The sequence below is a fragment of the Sus scrofa genome, chromosome 1 (genome assembly GCF_000003025.6).
Source record: "Sus scrofa isolate TJ Tabasco breed Duroc chromosome 1, Sscrofa11.1, whole genome shotgun sequence".
In the NCBI taxonomy this organism is placed as follows: domain Eukaryota; kingdom Metazoa; phylum Chordata; class Mammalia; order Artiodactyla; family Suidae; genus Sus; species Sus scrofa.
In genome coordinates, this window is record NC_010443.5 from 227,736,303 (window position 1) to 227,756,769 (window position 20,467).

At 37.7% G+C, this 20,467-nt stretch overlaps 1 protein-coding gene across 3 annotated transcripts in view; it reads left to right on the plus strand.

Annotated features, from left to right (window-relative positions):
- Nucleotides 1-20,467, plus strand: part of RORB (RAR related orphan receptor B) — a 202,835-nt gene that overhangs the window by 162,331 nt on the left and 20,037 nt on the right. For all 3 annotated transcript variants that reach the window (XM_021064932.1, XM_021064949.1, XM_021064942.1), the window contains 4 exons: nucleotides 915-1,047; nucleotides 3,923-4,030; nucleotides 10,494-10,604; nucleotides 13,920-14,032. In XM_021064932.1, coding sequence (XP_020920591.1) covers nucleotides 915-1,047; nucleotides 3,923-4,030; nucleotides 10,494-10,604; nucleotides 13,920-14,032 — 465 coding nt within the window. The remainder of the gene's footprint in view (nucleotides 1-914; nucleotides 1,048-3,922; nucleotides 4,031-10,493; nucleotides 10,605-13,919; nucleotides 14,033-20,467) is intronic.

The window sequence follows — 20,467 nt, forward strand, 5'->3', positions numbered from 1 at the left end:
AATGTTTTGTCTTGCCCTACATGTTGAAAAAGTACCAAAGTAAAAAAAGGACAATTCATCCCACATTATCATTACTGCTGTTGTTGTTGTTATTTTGTGTCCATTAGAGAAGGTTTTAAGAAAAGGAATTTTTGTTGTTTTGATTCACATTATTTTTCTACAGGATTGAGATCCACAATCACAAAACCTAACAGTAAATTAAATTTTAATAAAGTATATAAATGTGTCTATATTTAAATATACAACTATAGCATACTGACTTTTCTCCAGTAGAACAGTTAAATCTTACCACTTTTATGTGAATAAGGAAACAAAAGCATAGGTATTGTTACATTTAATAAAAAACAGAATTAACACAATTGGATTTATGTTTCCCATTCCAAAGAAAATACCCTAAGGATCAAAATACATTTCTGGGATTCTATCTTACTTAAGAGAGTGATTTGATTTGATGTCTTTTCCCTTGAAATTTTTTCTGTACCAAAAGCAATCTCCATAAGTTCTGGGGAAAGAACACAACATAAAAATATTACTAATTTAGTCTCTGTCAGGTACAAGTGGAAATAACTTTATGGAAGCCTGTGAATGAAATTGCTATTCCTCAGTGCAAGAGTTTGTTTTACAAAATAGACTAAGAGCTTGAGTTTGGTTAGGTGAGGAGAAGAAGGAAGAAAGACTAAAGAACCTCTATCTATACCTATAAATTCTATTATTTTAGCCTCAGCACTTTGATAATTGTGCTGTATCAAGGTTCAAGTAGGTCAAAACAATATCTTAGAAAATATCACCTCTCTTCTAAAAGAGGGCAAATTCCCACTGTGGACCCCAGGTGACAGGTAAGTTCCAGTTGGGGAAACCTTGAGTCTCCAAGTTGTTCTTTGCCCCATGTGCATTCTGTGTTTTCTCTCTTAAAGTCCCGGGAAGCACTGTGGCAGCAGTGTGCCATCCAGATCACTCACGCCATCCAATATGTGGTAGAGTTTGCAAAGCGAATAACAGGCTTCATGGAGCTCTGTCAAAATGATCAAATCCTCCTTCTGAAGTCAGGTAAGCAAGAAGATTCAGGGGGGCTATTTTAGGCCAGAATTTGGTGAATCCCTAACTCAGTGTTGGTTCTAGAAAATCTTCTATCCAACATGTAGCTCATTTTTACCACCCACGCTGTCAGCCAACTCCCAAAGGAAACTCTCAGTAATAAAAATGCCCTGATACTCATTCAGTTCCCCTTTGAAGTCAAATACAATTTTGCTTATTGAAAGTAGAGCTATTAATTGCGGAGGTTGAGATACCCAGCTTGACAGGCAGTGCAAGTAATTAGCGTGTCAAGGTGGCTGAATTGCTGAGCTGGCTCTAAAATGTACTACTTCTCTTCTGTTGGGAGGGTGGAAATCCAGGCTAACTGAGTTCTGCCTCTGTGGTCATTTCCAATCATTTTAATGAGGATTGCCTGCAGCCAGAATACACCAGGAGACACTCACTCTGCTCTAATCTTTCCTCCCCCTTCTCTCATACATACTCTCTGACACATGCACAGCCACTTAGAAAGTAGTTCAAGAAACTCTGCACATGATCGACTTTGCAAATGCCACTACCCAAATAGGAAAAAAAAAATGTCTTTCTTGGTTCCCTTTGAAAATATAAAATAACCACCATGGTATTTATGTGACCCTTTGTGGTCCTGGGCTATAGCAAATAACATAATTTCATATATATAATTATATTTATGTTTATGTTTACCTGTGATATCTCTTTTAGTCTTGTGTACTTAGTGTTATTTCCATCTTATGGGGGAGGAGGCAAAGATCAAGGGAAGTGAAGGGCTGTGTTCAATACCACAGAGCCAGTATCTGGCAAAGCTGCTTTTTGAATGTAATCCAAATAAAATAGTTATTTTAAGCTGCTGTTTCTTTACAAATGATTAAAGTTGTACAAATCTTGATTCAAACTTAACTTGATGTATTAGTTTCATATTGCTGGAAAAAAAAAACAAAACTTAGTTCGAACAATAGTAATCATTAATAATCATTTATTTTGCTCCCAAAGCTACAGTTTGAGCAGGGCTCAACAAGAGATGGCTTGTCTCTGCTCCATGTGGTGTTCACCACAGCAACTTGACTGAGGGTGGGAGAACCCACTTTCATATTGGCCCATGCATGTGGCTGGCAGTTTGCACTGGTTGACAGCCCAGAGTTCAGCCAAGGCTCTGGGTCGGAGGCCTCAGTTTCTGTTCATGTGAGAGCTCCTCCACAGACTGCTTGGATTTTCTCACAGCATGGTTTCTGGGCTTTGAAAGTTAGCATTCCAAGAGAACAAGGCAGAAGTACGTAGCATTTTTCCAAAGTTCCATAGTGTTATTTCCACTACATCTTTATTTAGTCAAGGCAGTCATGAAGGCCCACCTGGGTTCAAGGGTAGGAGACATAGAATGTAGAGAATGTAAGTGCCTTCTACATTGTAGATACTGAATAAACGGTACTATTATTGGATTTGTCAGAAAAGCATTATTTCAATTAATACATCCTCTCATGTGTAAGCTCTGTGCTAAGATGACATAGGAGAGGAAGTAGAGAAATCAGCAGAACAAAAGAAATAAAACGAAGACATAATAGAGATGGCCGCATAAGAAAGGCACCAGGGGTACATTTGGGTGCAACATGGGTGTAGCCAAATCATCTGCAGGATGTTCTCATGCTAATTTAAGACTTCTGAGTCTGGATGTCACCTTCCAACACACTGTGAGGCAAAAGCCCATTTCTCCAAAATGGAAAGAAACTGTACAACAGTAATTCCTTAGGATGTCAATAAATGTTCAGAGGGAAAAAACAAAGGAGTGAACTAATTCGGTTAATAAATATGTATTAAGCACCTACTCTGCACCAGGGACTTTTCTAGATCCTGGAGATATACACTGAAAAATAACCACAGTTGCCTGTGACTGCAGACAAAGGTCCTACCACCTTTGGGCTAAGAGTGAACTCAGAAATGTTAGGTCCATTGTGGTTGAGCAAACTCCTTCATGTTAGGACTTCAACAAGCCTTCGATCTGGAATGTTGGCTTTAACTCCCTGGCATGGATAATGTTTAGCACTTTGCCAGAACTTGTTTTACCAAGAAACCCTCATTTCTAAGACATCAAGGCATAAATGGTGCCCTCAAGAAACATCCTGAAGGAGTCCCTATTTAAAGTTGTCAAATGCAGAAATACACATAGAGTAGGTTAAAGACTGAAGTAGAGAGTAAGTTCTCCTAACAGCAAAATTTCCACAAAAGTTCATAGATTGGATTTTCCTGCTGCAAAACTCCTTTCTGGGACAGTTACCATAACCTGTGAATTCAAGTGTTGAAACTAACTTTAATATTAGTCAAATAATAGTGGGATAAAATGTATGCTTCCCCCCAAAAAAATTTCCCTCCATTTTAATCACCTTTAAAGTATATTTTATCTTTAATTCCTCACATTAGCATCAAGAGAGCTTTATTTCTAACATAGGTATGTTTTACTTGGGAAGGAATCTTGAGGAATCTTTTTCTTTTTTTTTTTTTTTTTTTTTTTGCTATTTTGGGCCACACCCACAGCATATGGAAGTTTCTTCTAGGCTACGGCTCGAATTGGAGCTGCAACTGCCTGCCTACGCCACAGCCACAGCAACACTAGATTCAAGCCACGCCTGTGCCCTACTCCATGGCTCACGGCAATGCCAGTTCTTTAATCCACTGAGCGAGGCCAGTGATAGAACCCGTGTACTCATGGATGCTAGCTGGATTCGTTATCACTGAGACACAAAGGGAACTCCCTTGAGGAGTTTCTAAACATGTGTGTCTGTGTGTATTTTAAAGGTTTTAAAAATCTCCTGCCCTGTAGGCAATAGTAACCTCTTTATTATTTGCATATATATATATTTAAATTATTTTTTTCTCATAGGTTGCTTGGAAGTGGTTTTAGTGAGAATGTGCCGTGCCTTCAACCCATTAAACAACACTGTTCTGTTTGAAGGAAAATATGGAGGAATGCAAATGTTCAAGGCCTTAGGTGAGTTTACATTTCATGACATAAATTCTATTAGATACTATCAGCTTCTCCACTCAGGTTGAAATTGGTAAGTGAAGTGATTCTCTAATGTGAACTAGTATCTCATTATTCAATAAGGGTAGGGCTAGGTGAGCCTCCAGTTTTTCATCTAATTCCTCTGATTTTACAATAGTGCCTCCAAATATGAAAGGAAGGAGAGAACCACAGACCCTTTGAGACCAACCATGCCTCTTTCAGAAATCAATGAAAACTGATTCTAAGATGGCTGAGATGGAGTTCCCTTGTGGTGCATTGGGTGAAAGATCTGGCATTGTCACAGCTCAGGTCACTACTGTGGATCAAGTTCGGTCCCTGGCTCAGGAACTTCTCCATGCTGGGGGAATGGCCAATAAATAAACAAATAAATAAAATTACTGAGATGGATTATAGGTCATTCTTCTAGCTCACCCCTTCGCAAAATATATTATACAGGCTGCTGGTGGTCCATGGGTGACCTTTTAAAAAGTTTTTTTTTTTGCAAATGTATAATTATTAGTGAAGATTCTTAAAAGAGGAAATTTCACTTGTTTCTCACCCACAGTAGTGATTTTTTCTCTGTTAATTCATGAAGTTCTGGGGGCACAGATAGTGTGGATGCCACCCAGCCCAAAATGATCCCCAGGCCATTCTGTTGGGAGGAAACAGCAGAGTCAGTCTCTGGAAGAGTATCACTCACATCACAGTCATCAGTGCACAGAGTGGATAAGTATGTTAGCAAAGATGGGCTGATGCCAGGAAAGGTTTTAATGATGCACAGTGCCATTTGTTCCATATCCTGCCCAGGGACATCAAAGAAGGCCACTGCCCTTTCACCTTTTGTGCTGTTAGTTGATATGGTAGCCAGCAGCAAGTCCATTGGGGCTGGCAGTGTTTCCCTACTGCAGCTGATACACATCCATGTCATCTCCAAGGCTAGATTTTCAAGAAAGAAGGAAAAACCTTGGCTAGCAACTTGGGTATATTTCCAGCTTCATAAAATAAATATTTACCAAGGATCACTGTAGGGGTGAGCCATTATTTTGCCAGAATTCACAATGGCAAAGAAACTGACCTGCAAGTCATTCATTAGAAGGTAAAAATAAATAAATGTTTGCTCCTTAATCAGATTTCCAGAGAAATTACCAAATTGAAAATCATCTCATCTCCAGTCTCATAAGAAAGTTTTTGTGTGTGTGTTTTTTTTGTTTGTTTGTTTTTTGGTTTTTTTTTTTTTTTTTTGGCCACACCCATGCCGTGGGGAAGTTCTTGGGCCAGGAATCCCACCTGTGCCACAGCAGCAAACCCAAGCCACTGTGACAACTCCGGATCCTTATCTGGCTGCACCACAAGAGAACTCCATCATAGGAAGTTTTTTAACATCTTAGTTTGAGGCCCCTGGACATCCTACATTCCCAGTGACATCCTATAAGTGCCACTAAGACTAACAACCCTTGAGCCATTATACGTAATGTTTTAGATTTTCTCTGGATGCTGCTGTCTCTGTACTAAAGGATCTCCAAATACTATTTTTTTTAAAAATGCAGATTTTTTATTAGAGTATGTTTGATTTACAATGTTGTGCCAATTTCTGCCGTACAGCGTAGTGACACATACATATATATGTGTATGTATACACACACACACACACACACACTCTTTTTCTCATACTCTTCCCATCACATTCTATCTCAAAATCCTGGATATAGTTCCCTGTACTATACAGTAGGACCTCATTGCTTATCTATTCTAAATGTAATAGTTTGTATCTACAACCCCAAACTCCCAAATCCCACTCCCTCCCTATCCCCCTTGGCAACCACAAGTCTGTTCTCTATGATTGTGAGTCTATTTCTGTTTTGTAAATAGGTTCACTTGTATCATCTTTTTAGATTCTATGTATGAGATATCATATGATGTTTGTCTTTCTCTTCCTGACTTACTTCACTTAGTATGAGAATCTCTAGTTGCATTAATGTTGCTGCAAATGACATTATTTCATTTTTTATGGCCGACTAGTATTGTGTATATGTACATCTTCTAATCCATTCATTTGTTGATGGACATTTAGGTTGTTTTCATGTCTTGGAGATTGTTAATAGCGCTGCTGTGAACATAGGGGCACATGTCCCCTTACTGTATACCTTGCTGCACAGTAGAAAATTGACAAAACACTGTAAACCAGCTATATTGGAAAAAAAATTAAAATCATTACTCTAAAAAAAGAACATAGGGGTGCATGTATCTTTTTGAATTGTAGTTTTGTCCAGATATATGCCCAGGAGTGGGATCGCTGGATCATAGGGTGGTTCAATAAGAAACCTCCATGCAGTTTTCCATAGTGATTGTACCAATTTACACACCCTCTCCAGCATTTGTCATTTATAGACTTATTAGAGATAGCTGTTCTAAGCAGGAGGTAGTACCTCAATGTATTTTTTATTTGCGTTTCTCTAATAATTAGTGATGTGGAGCATTTTTTCAGGTGCCTGTTGACCATCCATATGTACTCTTTGGAGAAATGTTTATTTAGGTCTTCTGCCTATTTTTCATTGAGTAGTTTGTTTTTGTTGTTATTGAGTTGAATGAGTTGTTTATATTTTTGGAGATTAAGCCTTTGTCAGCTGCATAATTGCCAGCTATTTTCTCCCATTCCATAGGTTGTCTTTGCTGTGCAAAAGCCTCTAAGTTTGATTAGGTTCCATTTGTTTATTTTTGTTTTTCTTTGTAATGCCATGAGAGACTGACCTAAGAAAACATTGGTACAGTTAATGTCAGAGAATGTTTTGCCTTTGTTCTCTTCTGGAAATTTTATTGTGTCTTATGTTTAAGTCTTTAAGCATTTTGAGTTTATTTTTGTGCATGGTGTCGGGGGGGTGTATTAGTTTCATTGATTTACATGCACCTGTCCAGTTTTTCCAGCACCACTTGATGAAGAGACTGTTTTTTTCCCATTTTATATTCTTGCCTCCTTTGTCAAAGATTCATTGATCATAGGTGTCTGGATTTATTTCTGTGCTCTCTATTCTGTTCCACTGGTCAGTATATCTTTTTTTGTGCCAGTACCACACTGTCTTGACTACTGTGGTTTTGTAATATTGTGTGAAGTCTGGGGGACTTATGCCTCCTGCTTTCCACCCCACCCTCCTCAGGATTGCTTTGGCAATTCTGGGTCTTTTAAGGTTCCATATACATTTTTGTATTGTTCTAGTTCTATGAAAATGTCATGAGTAATTTTTTAGGGATCATATTAAAGCTGTAGATTGCTTGGGTAGTATGGCTATTTTAACAATATTAATTCTTCCAATCCAGGTGCATGGAATATCGTTCCATTTCTTCAAACCCTCTTTAACTTCTTTTATTAATGTTTTATAGTTCTCAGTGTATAAGTCTTTCACCTCTTTGGTCAGGTTTATTCCTAAATATTTTTTGGTGCAATTTTAAAAGACACTGGGTTTTTATGTGTTGTTGGATTTGGTTGGCTAAAATTCTATTCCTTTTCTAATATTTAATTGTTACAATACCGAAATACAACCAATTTCTGAATATTAATCTTGTATCCTATTAGTTTGCTGAATTCATTGATCAGTTACAGTAGGTTTTGTGTGGAGTCCTTAGGGTTTTCTATATAAAATATCATGTCATCTGCATAGAATGACAATTTTACCTCTTTTCCAATTTGGATACCTTTTATTTCTTTTCTTTTTTTTTTTTTTTTTTTTAATCTCATTGCTGTGGCTAGGACTTCCACTACCATGTTGAATAAAAGTGGTGAGAGGGGTATCCTTGTCTTGTTCCAGATTTTAGCAGGAAGGCTTTCAGCTTTTCTCCATTGAGTATTATATTTGCTGTCAGTTTGTCATAAATGGCTTTTACTATGTAAAGGTATGTTCCCTCTATACCCACTTTGGTAAGAGTTTTTAATATGAATGTATAGTGAATTTTGCGGAATGCTTTTTCTGCATCTATTGAGATGATCATGTGGTTATGACTTTTTTTTTGTTAATGTGGTGTATGGTGTTGATTGATTTGCGTAAGTTGAACCACCCTTGTGAACTTGGAATTAATCCCTCTTGGTCATGGTGAATGATCATTTTTATGTGTTGTTGGATTTGGTTGGCTAAAATTCTATTGAGAATTTTTGTGTCTTTATTCATCAAAAGTACTGGCCTATAATTTTCCTTTTTGGTAGTATCTTTATCTGGTTTTGGTATTAGGGTGATGGTGGCTTCATAGAATGTCTTCAGGAGTGTTCTTTCTTCTTCAATCTTTTGAAAAGTTTAAAGATGGGTATAAGTTCATTTTATGTTTAGTAGAATTCACCTGTGAAGCCATCTGGTTCTGGACTTCTGTTTGTAGGGAGTGTTTTTAATTATATATTCAATTTCATTTTCTAGTGATTGATCTGTTCAAATTATCTACTTCTTCTTGATTCAGTTTTGGTAGGCTGTGTGTTCCAGAAAATTGTCCATTTCTTCTAGGTTTTAAAATGTGCTGGCATATAACTGTTCATAGTGTTCTCTTATGGCTTTTCTTTTTTTTATTTCTACAATATAAGTTGAGATTTCTCTTTTTCATTTCTTATTTTGTTTATTTGGGTCCTCTCTCTCTTCTTGGTGAGTCTGGACAGAGGTTTGTCAAATTTTGTTTACCCTTTCAAGAACCATTTCTTGTTTCTATCATTTTTGTGAGAACTTACTTTTTTTTGGGGGGGGGTGTTGCTGCTTTTGGTTTGGATACTTGCTGTCTCTTTCCTCAGCATGTGCAGGCTGTTATCCCCTTGATAAGGGGTGTGCTGGTATAAGGCCTGTGCGTGCTTCTATGAGGCAGGGTAAATAGGAAGCACCTGTAGGTGGTGTTTGGTTTCCAGGCACTTGGCAGTGGCAAGGACCCATGAGGAGGTGGAGTCATCAGGCTGCCCCAGCAGTGTGATCCTCAGAAAGGTAGGTCCTTTGGCAGTAGCAATAGGGTGTGTGCATTCCCAGAGAGGTGAGGGCAACAGGTGGCACTCAGTTGCAGGGCCCTCCATGACCTCAACCCGTGAGGTAACTGGAGCCACAGGCGGTGCCTATTCAAAGGACATTTAGTGGTGGGGGGCCATGCCCACCTCAAGAGTCTGAAACAGCTACAGTGATTTAAACAAGAGGTGCCTGCCATCAAGAGCCTGCGCACACACAGAGAAAGATGTTCCTATGGCAGTCCTGATCCTCCTCCTCTCACCCTCCCCAACAATGGTGCCTTGTTTCTCCTGCAGGCCAGGCCTTCTCCCAAACTGGCTCAGCTGTGGCACTCTGTTCCCCAGCCCATGGTGTTCCACTCCCTACCCCCTCAGGCTGTCTCCACACAGCCAATCCTAGTACTGTCTCTGGAACTAACCTCTGAAGAGCTTGAGTCTCAGCACCTGGCCTCAGCCTGAGTATCTCAGGCTGTCGTGTCTGAAGGCAGTGATACCAGAGGTCTATGTGGCTCACTCTTCTTTGCCCTCCTCAGTCTGGTTGCTGTGTTTTTCTTTGAGGCTTTGAGGTCCCTCCTTCCCAGCTGATCTCCCCATCATTAGGTGACCTCCCAGGGTTAGGATTCCTTTCTCTTTCACAGCTCCCTCTCAAGAGTTCTGGTCCCATCCTGGTTCCTTTTTTTCTCTTCTCTCTCTTTTTTCCTTTTGTTCTTCCCAGTTATGGTGGAGGGCTTCTTGCCCTTTTAGGGGCATCCAAAATCTTCTGCCAGCATTCAGTAGATGTTCTGTGTGAATTGTTCTACATGTAGATGGGTTTTTTTGATGTGTTTGTGGGAGAAGATGAGGGCCATGTATTACTGCTCTGCCATCTTGATCCTGCCCCTAATTTAAAATTTTTTAGTTGGAGCTAATTACAAATTCACAACATTAGATTGGGGTTATATATTCCTAGTTGGATATTACAGTGAGAACTCACCATTTCTGTCTGCCCTTCATTGATGATGTTGACTCTTACTATCTGGTCAGTTTTTTCATTCTGTAATTACCACTAAATATCTTTTTATGGTCATGAACTTGGAAATATTTTTTTCTATGTACCTAATATGTAAATCCTTGCATAGCTTTTTTTTTTTTTTTTTTTTTTTTTTTTTTTTTTTTTTTTTTTGCTTTTTAGGGCCACACCCGAGTCATATGGAGGTTCCTAGGCTAGGGGTCGAATTGGAGCTGCAGCTGCAAGCCTGCGCCAGAGCCACAGCAACTCCAGATCCAAGCCACATCTGTGACCTACACCACAACTCACCTCAACGTCAGATCCTTAACCCACTGGGTGAGGCCAGGGATCGAACCTGCAAACTCATGGTTCCTAGTCAGATTTGTTTCCACTGAGCCATAATGGGAACTCCTGAGTAACTTTTTAATTATGTGGCCTTTTTTATTTTAATATTGCCCTTTTCTGTTCAAGTATTTTCATTTAATTTTTGCCTTTTTTTATAGGTTCTGATGACCTAGTGAATGAAGCATTTGACTTTGCAAAGAATCTGTGTTCCTTGCAGCTGACTGAGGAAGAGATTGCTTTGTTCTCCTCTGCTGTTCTGATATCTCCAGGTACGGAAGTCTGAAATCCTATTCTTTAAAAAAAAAAAAAAAAAAACCTGTTTTGCCATCTTTAATATGAATTGCACCTACCTGAGACAAGGTGCTCTGAAAAAACTTTAAAAGAACTATATTTTCTTCAGCAAGTGTGTACTATTTTTGGACAATTCAAAGACAAGTACCCTTAGGTTAATTTAAACAATCAGTTTTGTCCCCAATGCAAGAGTGACTCCAGATTCAGAAAAGCAAAATGATTCTTTAACAGGTAAATTAAGCCAAATAGTGGCCTGAGTTATGACTAAGTTCTAGTTAAGAAACAAAAGGGACTTAGTAGAAATATATCTGAATGTAAAGAGCCAGCATAGGGACTAAAGAAAAAAAAAGTAAAACGTATATGTTCTCTTCTTTAAATATCTTTTTTATTGGCTCTTCTTTCCAAATTAATGTTGGCATTCTCCCTTCAGGCAAATGCTGGTGCCTTTTTTACAATATTAAGAGCTTTAAAAGGAGATAAAAACAGCAAAGGAAAAAATGGCTCCTACTAAACACTGGAAAAAGAAGAATCTCTGATGTGGCTAAATATTCTAGGACAGGCTCTGTCACCATTTACCATATGGCCTTAAACCCTTGACCCCTCAGAGCCTCAATTTCCACACCTACAATAATAAATACCTCATCTAGCTATAAAACACAATAGCAAAAAGCTTTCAAAGAAGGTAAGGTGTGACATTTATAGATCAAATAGCACTATAGCCATAGAAATCCTTTTTAAGAGTACAAGCCAGCTTGAAAATGTGCAAAATCCTAATAAATGCATGGTTCATTCCTCAACTAGGAGGAGAAGTCAGAGTCACTCACCCAGCCATCTATTTGGTTAGATTTGGGGTCAAGGAATAGCAATGTCATTGACAGTTCTTTATGTGAAGAAAGACATATTCCTGGTCATTTTTACGGTCAAGAGACTCATTCCATCTATAACACATTTGTCTCTAGAGATTTGATCTCTTCTTCTACCTAACATATTTTCCAGTGAGGCTGGAAGAAATTAATCTTCCCTGAGATGGGACACGTTGACATATCCCTCTAGCTATACCTGCCAATAGTATGGCTTCCACACTTTGTATCTGTTAGCCTTTGTTTATTTTTTTCCAGTTTTTTTTAAATTGTTATTTCCCCAATACAATTTTTTTCTACCGTGCAGCATGATGATCCAGTTAAACATACATGTATACATTCTTTTTTCTCACATTATCATGCTCCATCATAAGTGACTAGACATAGTTCCCAGTGCTACACAGCAGGATCTCATTGCTAATCCATTCCAAAAGCAATAGTTTGCATAGTCTTTATTTTTAAATTTTATAAGGATTTTTTTCGTTTGCTTCTGCTTTTCATTTAACTATTTTTATCAAAAATGGAGATTAGTTATCACTTTGCATGTTATTACTTACAATTTCTTTTGTGGCTCTGCCTAAAATCAAGCCACTCCTCCAAGACTTCTTTTTTTTCTTTCTCTCTCTCTCTTTTTTTAACCCTAGAATGTTTTCCAATCTTAACAGCACAAAAATGATGGATGAAGTGACAAGAAATACTGATTTTTAGTAGCAACCACTTGCCAAATACTTTTCCTCCCACAATTTTTTCATTGCTCCCAGTTGACTTTAGTTCAGTAGAATACCAGTTCTCAGCCTGTGAGTCTATAATGAGGGAAGTGGTTTCACTTTTGCTCCTGCTTAATCAAAGGAAGCATTACAAAATTCACAACCCTCTTACATATGTTTGTGGTAAGTCAGTAAATTCCTAGTGGCAAATATGTAAGGTACGGTATATCAGACCTAAACAATCCATGAAGAACACCACCCCAGTTGGAAGATAAGCCTGTTTCTTATGGATGAGAAATCAGCCTTTTACCAGGAAGAACGTGCCAGAGCCATCAAATTCTGCTGAACTTAGAAGCATGATATTTAGCCTATTCTACACAGTGGGGAATCTTCCATTCCTGGTTACAGACCCGCACTCAGAGGCTTCTGCAACTCCAGGATGCCTTGTTTTGTACCCTGGCCTACTGCCATATTCAAAAAGAGAAGACAGATTTCCAGCCTGTATAGGCTCCAGTTCATGCCAGACCCCACCCTTCCGCCCAGGTTTTTACAGTAATAGGCAGTGTCTATTCAACTCCAGATAGTTTAGGGAAGGGAGACACGGGAAACTTAATTTATTCTGATTGACAATTGTTACTAAAGGTATTGTGCTCTCTTACGTAAGGGTTTACTTAACTGTTGGCTAGACTTGTCCTTGCCCTGTCTAGAGTTACAGAATCAAGTTTCTCACCTGATCTGAACTGTGTTCAGAAGGATCATGTCCAAGTTCTTTTCCATGAGTATTTGTTCAGCATTTGGAGACTCTAGATGTCTTTTCACTGAAGTTTCAACCTAAGCCATTGATGCTAGGCTGAATTTTGTCACTACAGCACAAAGCTTCTAGGAAGAAAGGAAGGAAGGAGGGACAGAAGGAGGGAACAAAGAGAGGGAGGGAGGAAAGAAAAAAGGAAGAAGGAAAAGCTGAATAAAAGGGAAGATCATTCTCTCCATCACTTAAGCATTCAATATAGAAAAAGAGGTCTCAGGATTAATTTTTTAATCAATTGATATTTATGCTATATAAATTATAATGTGGCTTATAAAAGGAAAGGGAGATCCTGAATATCAAAAGTATTCCTTTATAATAGATCTTCCTCACTTCTAAATCATTAACTTAAAATTTGGGGAAAAAAATCTAAGCATGTATCCAGAGAAAAAGAGATGGAAATTGTCACAAACAGTAAGAAACACCAAATTTCCTTGAACCAATGAGTCCCTACTTCCGTCCTGATTTCCTATGTCAATATATTGTGCATTTCTGTCATTGCAGCAATGCTTATAAAATATTTGTTTTATAAAAATAATTACATGTCTTTAGAAGTACTTGTTATTTATTTATTTATTTTTGCCTTTTTAGGACTGCACCTGTGGCATATGGAAGTTCACAGGCTAAGGGTCAAATCGGAGCCATAGCTGCCATAGCAATGCCAGACCCAAGCCACATCTGTGACTTACACCACAGCTCATGGCAATGCCAGATCCTTAACCCATTGAGTGAAGCCTGGGATCAAACCCGCACTCTCGTGGTTACTGGTTGGGTTCGTTAACCACTGAGCCACGATGGGAACTCCAGAAGCACTTTAGAACTAATTTGAAATGAGTCTTAAACTCAGCACTTATACATGTAGGTGAAATGCAACAAAGCTGTTATTTTTCCCCCTTCTCACCCATTATTTTCCTTCATCAGATCGAGCCTGGCTGATAGAACCAAGGAAGGTCCAGAAGCTTCAGGAAAAAATTTATTTTGCACTTCAACATGTGATTCAGAAGAATCACCTGGATGATGAGACCTTGGCAAAGGTAGGTCCGCAGGTCACAGACCTACTGTCACTGAAAACACAGGGAGCAAAAGTGGTTTAGTTGCATAAAGCAAGGGTTGTTTCTCAGTAGCAACAATTTCTCAAGGTTAGCAAAGACGGCATAAATTTAGAGGTCCACACTTTAAAAGAGACTGGTAATTTTTTTTACAATAGATTGAGAAGACAACGACTTTCATAGGGAAGGATAATACTGATGGATCTGAACCCCAGTTAGAGGAAGACAAATCAAAGGAACTGAGGGTGTTTCAGCTAAAGAAAAAACAGCTTAAAGCAAGAAAACAATGAAACAAGTCATGGAAAATCATATTTGAAGAAAGAGACTTTATGGTACTTGGGAGTCAAGTATGGGCACAAGTTAATAATGAGATTTTTTTTTTTTTTCAAAATAAGGAAGAACTGAAAAATGATAAGAATTGCTGAACAGAGGATGGACCTCTGGGTTAAGGAGTGTGCTTCCCATCTTTGGTCACATTCTTACAGATACTGCCTGGGTTCTTTTCTGGGATGATGTAAATGACAGTCCTAGCCAGAGTAGATTAGACTGATTCCTTATAAATTTCCCTTAAACTCTAACCCAGGATTCTTTCAAAAATAACTTATCTCAGGGTCAAGATGCATGCACTGTGCCATCCATTTCATGATTCAACTTAATTGAAAATATTGGTCTTTATGAAGAATACTAAAAGTCATTTACCAAAATAAAATGATTTTAAGAGGAAGAAAGAATTTTCTAATGATATTCAGCATTATTTTAGATCTAAAGTATCTTAAATTTCTTAAGAATTGGACTGTCTTAGAGAGCCAGAATTATTTTAGATTTTTCAGGTATCTTTGATTTCTTAAGAACTGGAATTATTTTTCAAGGCTAAGCAACCAAGACATGGAGCTTATCCTTGGTTAAAGATGATACGAATCCTACTCTTTATATTTTTATCATTAAAACCCTCCCACTCTGCTCTTGAAGTTCTTTATTTTAAAAACAGGGGGAAGACTCAGTTGGAGATACTATCAGATTTTACTTTGCACATACAGAGTACTGCTAAAAAAAAACCTCCATGAGTTAAATATGCTGCTTCATTATGGTAACATTTTGTTAAAATTAACACATCCCTAGGAAGAACATTTCTACACTGTAGAGTGATAGTTCTCTTGGGTGTAACTTTTCACTTATTATGTTAGCAAGGACAAATCTCCTGCTCTCTGCATCCCAGTTTGCTACCAGGTAAGAGCAGAAATTCAACATGCTTTCACATACCATCAGAAAGGATGGTAATGCAGATATATGCATCTGTCTCTATAATTGCCCTGTAGCATTGTAGGCATAAATACATCTGGTTAGTTAATGCTGACAAGGAGTATGTTTCCTGCATTTGGGATCTCCCAAAGACTTTGGTCCCCATAATTACCACCCTAAAATTAACAACTTGGTAAAATCCAGAGTTAGACAAAAGTTGTTGCTATTCTGCTTAAAGGAATCATCTTCTTGTCAGAAAACTGTGGTTTCATCATCTGTAAAATAAAGATTATAATTTCTTACTCTTGTAGAGATGTGTCTTTAGGATCAAATGAGATATATACACTACATAAATTCTAACACACTGTAACATTGTGATTATTTTTCCCTAAAAGAAAAACCCTTGTGCTTATACTGTTTTCTACCTCATGGTGTCTTGGTGGCGTTCTGAGATATTTGCGATAGAAAGGGGACAGAGATTGAAGATGAAAGATATTTAATAGCAAGAAAAAAATTGAAACACCAAGTTAAGTCAGCTTAACTCACCTTTCTCAATCTCCGGTGGGGAAGGTACACAATTCAATTCTTTAAGTTTTTTTTTTTTCAGGTATAATTTGCATATAACATTATACTAGTCGATATTCATATATATTGTGAAATAAGCATCCATTTTTCTTCTGCAAAGAGAACATTGCAAAGCTAGGGAGGTCAGAGAAAGCATTAGAAGAAGATTAATTCTTATATAAAATTCAGTGGAGCCAGATAACATAGCATTGTTTCCACTAGTCATTTGTAAATACTGAGTTTTTTGTTTGGGGTTTTTTTTTTTTTTAGTTTTGGCCCTTTTTCTTATGTTTTTTTATATAATAATTTTTATTTTTTTCCATTATAGCTGGTTCACAGTGTTCTGTCAATTTTCCACTGTACAGCATGGTGACCCAGTTACACATACATGTATACATTCTTTTTTCTCACATTATTATGCTCCCTCATAAGTGACCAGACATAGTTCCCAATGCTACACAGCAGGGTCTCATTGCTGATCCATTTCAAAGGCAATAGTCTGCATCTATTAACCCCAAGCTCCCAGTCCATCCCACTCCCTCCCCCTCCCACTTGGCAACCACAAGTCTATTCTCCAAGTCCATGATTTTCTTTTCTATGGAAAGGTTCATTTGTGCTCTATATTAGATTCCAGATATAAGTGAGATCATATGGTATTTGTCTTTCTCTTTCTTACTTCACTTAGGATGAGAGTCTCTAGTTCCATCCCTATTGCTGCAAATGGCATTATTTTGTGCTTTTTTTATGGCTGAGTAGTATTCCATTGTGTATATATACACCACTTCTTCCTAATCCAATCATCTGTCAATGGACATTTGGGTTGTTTCCATGTCTTGGCTATTGTGAATAGTGCTGCAATGAACATGTGGGTGCATGTGTCTTTTTCAAGGAAAGTTTGTCTGGATATATGCCCAAGAGTGGGGCCACTGGGTCATACGGTAGCTCTATGTATAGATTTCTAAGATACCTCCATACTGTTCTCCATAGTGGTTGTACCAGCTTACATTCCCACAATCATTGCAGGAGGGTTCCCTTTCCTCCACACCCCCTCCAGCATTTGTTATTTGTGGACTTATTAATGATGGCCATTCTGACTGGTGTGAGGTGGTATCTTGTGGTAGTTTTGATTTGCATTTCTCTAATAATCATTGATGTTGAACATTTTTTCATGTGCTTGTTGGCCTTGGAGAAATGTCTATTCAGGTCTTTTGCCCATTTTTTAATTGGGTTGTTGGCTTTTTTGATGTTGAGTTGTATAAGTTGTTTGTATATTTTAGAGATTAAGCTCTTGTCAGTTGCATCATTTGAAACTATTTTCTCCCATTCTGTAAGTTGTTTTTTTGTTTTCTTTTTGGTTTCTTTTTTCCTGTACAAAAGCTTGTCAGTTTGATTAGGTCACATTGGTTTATTTTTGCTTTTATTTCTGTTGCTTTGGGAGACTGACCTGAGAAAACATTTGTAAGGTTGATGTCAGAGAATCTTTTGCCTCTCTTCCAGGAGTTTGATGGCGTCTTCTCTTATATTTGTGTCTCTAAGCTATTTTGAGTTTATTTTTGTACCTGGTGTGAGGATGTGTTCTAGTTTCATTGATTTGCATGCAGCTCTCCAGGTTTCCCAGCATTACTTGCTGAAAAGACTGTCTTTTTCCCATTTTATATTCTTGCCTCCTTTGAAAAGATTAATTGACCGTAGTCGTCTGGGTTTATTTCTTTGTTCTCTATTCTGTTCCGTTGGTCTGCATGTTGGTTTTGGTACCAGTACCACACTGTATTGATTACTGCAGCTTTGTAATATTGCCTAAAATCTGGGAGAGTTATGCCTCCTGCTTGCTTTTTGTTCCTCAGAATTCTTTTGGCAATTCTGGGTCTTTTATGGTTCCATATAAATTTTTGGATTGTTTGTTCTGGTTCTGTCAAAAATGTCATGGGTAATTTGATAGAGATTGCATTGAATCTGTAGATTGCTTTTGGTAATACGGCCATTTTTACAATATTAATTTTTCCAACCCAGGAACATGGAATATCTCTGCATTTCTTTACATCTTCTTTAATTTCCTTGATTAATGTTTTATAGTTCTTGGCATATAAGTCTTTTACATCCTTGGTCAGGTTTATTCCCAGGTATTTGATTTTGGGGGGGGTGCAATTTTAAAAGGTATTGTATTTTTGCATTCCTTTTCTAATATGTCATTGTTAGTATACAGAAATGTGATTTCTGAATGTTAATCTTGTATCCTGCTACTTTGCTGAATTTGTTGATCAGTTCAAGTAGTTTTTGGTTTGAGTCCTTAGGGTTTCCTATGTATAGTTTCATGTCATCTGCACACAGTGACAGTTTTACCTCTTCTCTTGCTATTTGGATGCCTTTTATTTCTTTTATTTGTCTGATTGCTGTGGCTAAGACTTCCAATACTAGGTTGAATAAAAGTGGTGAGAGTGGGCATCCTTGTCTTGTTCCAGATTTTAGTGGGAAGGCTTTCAGCTTTCCTATATTGAGTATTATATTGGCTGTGTGTTTGTCATAAATGGCTTTTATTATGTTAAGATATGTTCCCTCTATACCCACTTTGGTAAGAGTTTTTATCATGACTGGATGTTGGACTTTGTCAGATGCTTTTTCTGAATCTATTGAGGTGATCATGTGGTTTTTTACTTTTCTCGTGTTAATGTGGTATATGACTTGATTGATTTGCATATGTTGAACCACCCTTATGCACCTGGGATGAATCCCATCTCATCGTGGTGTATGATCTTTTTTATATGTTGTTGGATTTGGTTGGCTAAAATTTTGTTGAGAATTTTTGCATCTATATCCATCAAAGATATTGACCTATAGTTTTCTTTTTTTGTGGTATCTTTGTCTGGTTTTGGAATTAGGGTGATGGTGGCATCATAGAATGTCTTTGGGAGTGTTCCTTCTTTAACCATTTGAAAAAGTTTAAGGAGGATGGGTATAAGTTCCTCTTTATATGTTTGGTAGAATTCACCTGTGAAGCCATCTGGTCCTGGACTTTTATTTGTAGGGAGTTTTTTTTTATGACATATTCAATTTCATTTCTAGTGATTGGTCTGTTCAGGTGATCTATTTCTTCTTGATTCAGTATTGGCATGCTGTTAGTCTCTAGAAATTTGTCCATTTCTTCTAGGTTTTCAAATTTGTTAGCATACGATTGTTCATAGTATTCTCTCATGGTTTTTTGTATTTCCGTAGTATCCATTGTAACTTCTTTTTCATTTCTGATTTTGTTTATTTGGGTTTTTTCTCTCCTCTTCTTGGTGCATCTGGACAGAGGTTTGTAAATTTTGTTTACCTTGGTTTTATTGAATTTTTCTATTGTTTTTTAAATATCTATTGTATTGATTTCCTCTCTGATCTTTATGATTTCCTTCCTTCTCCTGACTTTAGGTTTTGTTTGTTCTTCTTTTTCTAATTCACTTAGGTGGTGGGTTAAGTTGTCGATTTGAGATTTTTCTTCTTTTTTGAGGAAGGCCTGTATTGCTATGAATTTCCCTCTGAGCACTGCTTTTGTGGCATCCCATAAATTTTGAGTGGTTTTGTCTTCATTATCATTTGTCTCAAGGTATTTTTTAATTTCCTTTTTGATTTCCTCATTGACTCATTGTTTTTTTAGTAGCATGTTGTTTAGTATCCATGTTGTCAGTTTTTTCTCATTTCTTTTCCTATGGTTGATTTCCAGTTTCATGACATTGTGGTCAGAGAAGATACTTGAAATAATTTCTATACTTTTAAGTTTGCTGAGTTCTCATCGTGGCGTAGTGGTTAACAAATCTGACTAGGAACCATGAGGTTGCAGGTTCGATCCCTGGCCTTCTTGCTCAGTGGGTAAGGATCTGGCATTGCCGTGAGGGGTGGTGTAGGTCTCAGACGTGGCTTGGATCCTGCATTGCTTTGGCTCTATAGCTCTGATCAGACCCCTAGCCTGAGAACCTCCATATGCCATGGGAGTGGCTCTAGGAAAGGCAAAAAGACAATAAATAAATAAATAAATAAATAAATAAATAAATAAATAAATAAATTTGTTGAGGTTAGCTTTGTGCCCCAGTATGTTGTCAGTTCTTAACAATGTTCTATGTGCACTTGAGAATAATGTGTATTCTGAATTTTTTGGATGTAATGTCCTGAAAATGTCAATTAAGTATAACTTTTCTATTGCGCCATTTAGGATCTCTGTTGCCTTATTGATTTTCTGTCTAGAGGATCTATCCATTGATGTGACTGGGAATATTGAGTTTTTGTGTGGACCCTTCTTTGGAATAGTTCTCATTTTGATAGGATGTTCTCTGAACTAATGTGGAAGGACCATGAAACAGAATGAGAACTGGATTCTGGACCATGTGGCTTTGCATAATACACTCCATTTGTCTAAGTCTCAGATTCAGCTCTTGTGTGCTGGGGAAGGGGAGAGGAAGGAGCAAGTCTCCTGAGTTCCTGGTGGCTTTAATACTTCAAGGACCCTTCACATATAGGGGCCTCCTCCTATCAAACCCATACTCCCCAAAAGGGCTAAATAACTTTGTTTAAATCCAGTAAAAAGACTATTCTGTCCTATCACAGAGTCTTCTCATCTTTTCAGAAATGTCTTCTTTTGCTTTCATG